The sequence below is a fragment of the Pterocles gutturalis genome, unplaced genomic scaffold (assembly GCF_000699245.1).
Source record: "Pterocles gutturalis isolate BGI_N339 unplaced genomic scaffold, ASM69924v1 scaffold31509, whole genome shotgun sequence".
In the NCBI taxonomy this organism is placed as follows: Eukaryota; Metazoa; Chordata; class Aves; order Pterocliformes; family Pteroclidae; genus Pterocles; species Pterocles gutturalis.
This window is the reverse complement of record NW_010134209.1, coordinates 1,647-8,473: the sequence shown is the minus strand read 5'-3', so window position 1 is coordinate 8,473 and position 6,827 is coordinate 1,647. Positions and strand designations below refer to the sequence as shown.

The 6,827-nt window shown below is 37.4% G+C and overlaps 1 protein-coding gene across 1 annotated transcript in view; it reads right to left on the bottom strand.

The window, feature by feature from the left end:
- TRAPPC11 (trafficking protein particle complex 11) overlaps positions 1-6,827 on the bottom strand; it is a gene marked incomplete at its 5' end in the record, with an annotated part of 24,862 nt that overhangs the window by 17,157 nt on the left and 878 nt on the right. The window contains 7 exons of the mRNA XM_010081516.1: positions 336-429; positions 1,260-1,407; positions 1,759-1,892; positions 2,725-2,821; positions 3,040-3,113; positions 3,855-3,954; positions 6,021-6,135. Of these exons, the coding sequence (XP_010079818.1) occupies positions 336-429; positions 1,260-1,407; positions 1,759-1,892; positions 2,725-2,821; positions 3,040-3,113; positions 3,855-3,954; positions 6,021-6,135 (762 nt within the window). The remainder of the gene's footprint in view (positions 1-335; positions 430-1,259; positions 1,408-1,758; positions 1,893-2,724; positions 2,822-3,039; positions 3,114-3,854; positions 3,955-6,020; positions 6,136-6,827) is intronic.

The window sequence follows — 6,827 nt, the reverse complement described above, 5'->3', positions numbered from 1 at the left end:
GCATCCCTGCAGCACATTGATTACAGGTAGCTTAGGCAGCAATAGAAACAAAGCAGCCAAGCTTCTGTATAGTCTAGGTAACTTTGCTGAAGACCCGAGCCTGCATAAACCTGAGGTTCCTTTTTCTGTTTGTTACAGAGATAAAACATACTTCCTGCACTTCCAACTGACACCTGTTCAAGCTGTACCACCAACTAACAAGAACATAGGGTCCCAACCCTGCATCTGGCTCTGTGGAAAAGGGATTACATGCTTATGCCCACTAAGTCAGCTGGCAGGATCAGCAACTAAAGAAGTTTGTCTGAACTCCACAGATAGAAGACACAGAGACATACTTAATATTCCCTGCCGCCATGGTCTTTGCCCATAGAAGTCAAGCACTCCAGTTTGCGTTTCCAGGGGATCCGGATTGGGATATATCACAGAGGACTGTAATTTCAGCAAATACAGTCATAAAAAAGTGTTCATGTTTTGTTTTAAAGCAGTGAAAGTAATCTGATCCTCCAATACATATGCACATGAAGAAGAAATTTTCCTTTAAAACATATAACCTTTCCATACTTCAGGAAATGCAGACACTTAAATACTTCTTATTAAATCAGCCTGACATCCTACTTCATTCACCTCAAATATTGCCACAGAATAACTGGGTAATCCTTTTTAAACTGGTTCATAACAAGATTACCAAAGAACAACAAATAAAGAGCACCAGTAGGAACAAAGACATTTTAAAATAATCAAGATATGTCAGCTGCAAAGTAGCTACATATAATTAGCATGTGTGTTTAATCAACGGCAGAGATTGGTTTTCCATGCAAACCTTTTTGACAAAATGTCAAAAAAACCCCAAAACAACAACCACCGCCCACCCCACACACACACTCCAATACTAATGCCCTTGTTTCTCTGTTTCCTGTAAGTCACCAGACACAGTGTATTTACAGAGAAATATAGTGGAAAAATAAAATAGTAAGCTTTCAAGTATCCATTGATGTAGAAAGTATACTTTTTAAAATAAGTATTTCAAAAACATGTCAGAATTATTTGTAATAAAATAAACACTAACACATTTGTTTCGGAGTAACCTTTCCAATATATAACAAATACTTGGAATGCTAGTAAGCATCAGAAAAGCACATATCCTTTCCTTGGATTTCATTTACACATATTACAGATTATTCCACTGCTATCTGAGACTAAAAGATTAGCTAATTTACTATCCAGTTACTTGCAAAGCATTTTATCCCCTCCCAACTTACATCATGGTTACAAAGCATACTTGCTAGTTGTTTCCGTTCCTGTGCATAGTGGGCTGCCTGCTGGTAATAGAAACCTGGATTCTGAGTTTGAATTGCTGTCAATCCCAGCTTAATAGCTTCATCAAACAAGTCACCAAAAGCCTGAAACCTATTAAAAAAAAAAAAACAAAAAATCACAACCAAGAATATGTACAGAACAGCAACTTGAACTGAAAGGGACATTTCAATTAAAAGTCCTGGTTAGTCTTACAACAAACAATACTCCTCTGAACTTTTGTATCTAAGTTCTATGGCTGCATTAGTGGCATACCCTGTTCATTCCCAAAGTAAAGTGGTCAATAATGCAAAACAGAATGACAGCATACAGTTTTTACAATCTAATGTATCTCTTTCTTAGATAAAGAGCTCAGAATTTGTATCTTGCCTAGACAAGTAAAACAGTGAACTTCGTAAGGTTATACAGGAACTAGAATAGAAACACTACTAAGCAAAAACATACTGTTTAGACATCCAGGCAGCATGCTCAAAAGCCAGTTCTGCACTTCCTATTTTTTTCTTGCACAAGTCAATATGTTTCCTGAACTGGGCAATTGCATCCAGTGGAGTATTATGCTGAAAACAGAGGCGACAGATCTAGAAGAAATCAAAATAAGAGGAAAAGTAACTGTGTCAGGCTGCTAAGAATTAGCTTTAAAAAAACTACCCCAAAAACACCACCCACAAAAAAACCCAAACAACTAATTTTACATATTTCTGAAGAGCTCAAATAGCATTGAAAACAGAGGGGAAAAAATAGATGTAAACCATAATGTACTACACCTGAAACCATCTGGTCCTCTATTTCATCTAATGTTATTTTTCTTCCCTTTCTCCCTCAAATCATCAATGGAAGAGTACATAACTCACAGCCAAACTCAAGATGGAACTGCAGAGCCACCAGGAAGATGATTATCTTTGAAGCCTGCAGTCTGCAAATGGAATTTGATGGAGTCTAACTCCAAGACTGTTGGAAAGGGTGGGATAGTTTTGTTTTTCCTAAAGGCCCCCTAAATACTACAGAAGTATGTCTGATTTTGAAATTACTTTCCTCCTCCTAACAAGCAGTAACTGAACTATACTGGCTTCAGCTTTGCAAGAAGACAAAAATATTCAAGCAACAAGCAACCCTTGTTTTCACTCCCCCAGCACAGAGTGAAAAAGTCTAGTATTTCAGATGACTACATCTCAAATGACATCCCATCCTTCAGGATGCTCCCAAACTTTAGCTAAGGATCTTTCTTTTGTGTAGGATTCAGAAGAAGTCTCTGCAAGTCTGAATGTAATTGGTATTCCACTGATAGCTGTTTCTAATCCATCTCCTTAAAAGCAATATAAAATGGAACTTTTAAATCTTTACACATTAAAGATGCATGAACTTTTTTGTTTTTTAGTAAAGGTTTCCAAAGATTAGAAGTAAACCTGTTACCTTGTAGTTTATAAATCCTGCCATGGTCTTGATTTCCAGCATGTTTGTTTCATGAGCCCTCAATTCATGCACAAGATTATAGGCAGTTCTGTAATTTCTAAGCACGAATATTTAAATTAGAGTTAAATTGTACAAGAGAATAAAATTTAAGAACAGCATTGCCGAGAGCAGAAAACAGAGTGTTATTCCCAGTGAAGAACTCACCCCTTATGTATATGTTTAAATAATTTTGCATTCGGGAAAATATTTATCATAGTCTGTGGTTCAGGAGTAATTCGGGGTAGAGAGAGTGGGGGAAGATGACATGAGTCTTACTTGAGAGCATTCTGTGTATCCTGTTTCAGCTCACTGAAGAATGCTATTTTGAACTGGTGTCTAACAAATAAAAGCTGTAAAACACAACCAGTGTATGTCATTCACAAACATCTGAACATACCTGTTACCTACAAAGCAGACACAGATAGTAATTTCAGAGTTTTACGTAATATAGCAGCTGACTTGAAAAACTGACCATGCAACTGTTTCCTAATAGTTCCCTCTGCCACCATGACAAAGCAGTGATCTTTCAACAGATTTAATCTAGTCCAAGCCTTTCACTCTGGAACAGGGGAGAGGCTTTGTAACACCCAAAAATCTCTACACCACCGTCAGCTGTTGGTTTGGAGCTCACCACTTGGATCCCACTTTCTAAGAGAGGGAAGCTGGCAACCGCAACAGAACGCTGTGTGTCTGAGCAGATATTTAACAATTTAAAAAGCAAAAGTTAAAAGTCAAACCAAGGGCACATTGAAGTTCTGAGCTTCTAAGGGAAACGCTTCCCACAGCTTAAGATACTACATTCAAATAGGTTGATCCGTATAGACTTTTTTTTTTTTTAATCAAAGAACTTAATTTTTGGTCTATGGCTCTTCCTCTAAGGAAGATGGGAGGAAGACAAATAAATGTAAGAACAAAACCAAATCAAAGTCTAAGTTGCAGAAAATAAAAACAGATTTACTTTCTATACTGAGAGAAGGCATCTCAAATTGGAAGGCGGGGAATAAAAACGTTTAAGCAACAAACAACCTTTATTATCATGTTTTAACACGCACTATAACTTGCACAGTATTTAAAAAATAGGGTAACATTACCTGATGAGTGGTTTTGTTCAAGAACTCCTTGTGAGACTTAACTCTTCGTATTTCTGTATAATAGTAAGTTTGTGCATGCTCATAGAAAGCATTTTCCAACCTGCAACAAAGTTGCTCATAAGTTTCACTAAGCTTTTCTCCACAGAGAAACTGAAGAATTTAAGAATAAGTTACTTTTAATCACGCACACTTTAAGGTTGGCAAAAGAAGCTTGAGGTATTACTATTCTTTAAGTTAACCACACAGGGTAAGAGTTTGCAGACAAAAACTCTTCACACAAAGCCTTACACAGGGGCAGCACAAAACAGAAGTAGGTTCAAGAGACTTATGCATTGATTTATCTTACAACAATCTCTAGTACTTAATGTGAGAAAGCCTGAAGATAAACTGTTAGGCTTTTCCAAAGCAACAGAAAGTGGAGAGATGCCTTGGTCAAAACAAGCAAATTTGCAGAGGCTCCTGGGATAAGTCTGAACAGGTCAAGATCTTATTTGCTGGACCATGGAGGGAGCAGTAAATAAAATGATGAGGGCACAGGCTAGGTTTCATCATTCTGTCCAAACATCAACAGCTACCTGGGTTGCAGAGGTAACAGTCAAACTTGTGTTTGCAAGATAATTAGCCCAATAGCAAGTCACAGGGGGAGAAGAGAAAGACAGGGAGGCCCAGAACACCGAATACAGTAGGAGGCTGAGAAGGATCTAAAAGCCATATGCTGTATGATCAAATTATAAGGAGTAAAACGAACCAAAACAAAGCCAGAATCCAGAAGAGGAATACATTCAATAGCACTGACGCACACAGAAAATAAAGAATGAACTACCAGTTCTGTGACTTGGCCAAGAACGGATCACTGCAGACTCTGCCTAAGGCATACCACAACTTGTGTTATGCTCACCACACAACAGAGAGCATGGTGATGAAAACAATGGGACGGACCAATGGACAGCAATTGTTAACTTTGAGTTCAGTCACAAAAGAAAGACAGGATAAATTAGTCTACCTATTATACTTATTTTAGCAGTATATTGCAGCTGTACAAGAAAAAACAACAGTCTGAGAGGTAAAAAAAAAAATTATTCTCTTTTACTACTACAAAATCTCAGTTAAAAATGTCAAAATCAGAAGATTAATACCAGGAATTCTGACATTATTATATGCTCCACCACATATTTTTTTTTAACTTGCATGAAGAGCTGTTAATCCTTAATGATGTAGCCTTATCTTCACAAACTTGGAAACAGCTGCAAATCACAAATCAAAATGCAACTATATGAAGTTTGCAAAGGCTCACACTAGTTAACAAGCGGTAAATATTCCCTCTTTAGAACTGAGCAAAATATGAAAAACTAGAAGTAACAGTTACTTTATTTTGCTCAAGTGTAGTAGCTGTTTATGAACAGCATGGATACAGCAGCACTGACTTATGTTGAGAACTTTACTGTTTTATATATAAATATGAGGGTGACAGAAGGAAGAACTAGTTTCTCAGATCATGACCCTTCTTCTCCCTAAGCGTATGTGGAAAAATTAAAACTAATTTTAATAAACCATGATTTGCCTTAGCTGGAGCTGTTTTTATCTCTACGCAAGACTATCTTCCTTTCCCTGCTCTGTTTTTGAAAGGCCTTCATAATTTATTTGAAGCTGTATTCCCTGTAAATATTAAAGCAGAAAGCACAAGAAATGTAAAAAATGACAAACACATAATATTTGCAACCAGATAAATGCCACTCAGCATAAATAGAGAGATACCTATACAGCCAGAAGGCAGCGGGGAAAAAAGTAAAGACCTGCTAATACAGAGTTACACCTAACAAAACATTTGTAGAGAAAATTATTTAGAACAAGCAGGGCCCAAAACCACTGCAGAGGTAGAAAAGGTCACTTTGCCTCTATTTGACTTGAGGAAGGCAACATCTTGGAATATCTAATAATGGTTCTTCAAAAGCAACATCTCTGACAGTCATTACTCAACCTCACGGACAAGGAGGATCTTTGTGGAATTCCTCAGGCTGCAGAATAATCTGAAGAATTCCAGTGAACTGATAAAACATTCACTGCTGCTCTACAATCAGCATGCCTCATCATAGTCATCCCAACCTATCAACTCTCTCAACACCCCCGTTAGCAAACAGAGCAAAATCATGTTTTACAGTCACTTACCTTATAATATAACCAACAAGATGATCAGTGTGTGGAAGTACAAAGAGGGATTTTCCAGAAAGGTCACAAGCATTGCATAAAGCTGCTGCCCTCTCTGATGCAATCACATCTTCCCCTAGAGAAGTCAAGAAAAGCCTAAGTAAGCAGTATACAGTGCTTCAATGTCAAACTATATCTAAAGAGCTTAACCAGTACAAGGACTGGAAAAATCTAATACACATAAAACTGAGACCACATTCTTTGTTACTACTTTCAGATTATCATGTGCTTCATCCAGCAGAATACATCGCAGAAACTTTACAGGAGTGGCTTAGCTAGCAACAAGGCAGAAGTATGACATATTTTTTCGTCTCTCTCACAGAATGAAATATCCTGTGTCTTGAAAATGACAACAGCACGTGAAAAAGACAAACATATATAACAAGTACAGGGAAAAAACCCCTCAAAAATAAAAAACTGTTTGCCAGACTCTAGAAAGTATGCAGCTACAGCTGAAGCAGCAGCTCTGTGGAAACATAAGGTTAAAGCATACCACATTTCACAGCTCCACTTGACTCCAAAATTTTATTAAAACTGAGTTAAACTAGAAGGCTTCTGTAGGTACCAAATACCCTTCCTCTAAGTTCTCACTGCTTTTACAGCTTTTCTTGATCTCAAGCAAGGTCTAAAAAACAACTTGCTTACAAGGAGGCATGTCACCTGTGTTACACCTAACATACCACTTTCCGATACTGTGTATCGAACAACGGACTTGGACTTCAGAGGAAGAAGTTAAGGATAAACGTATCAAATGTTTAGGGTCTACTG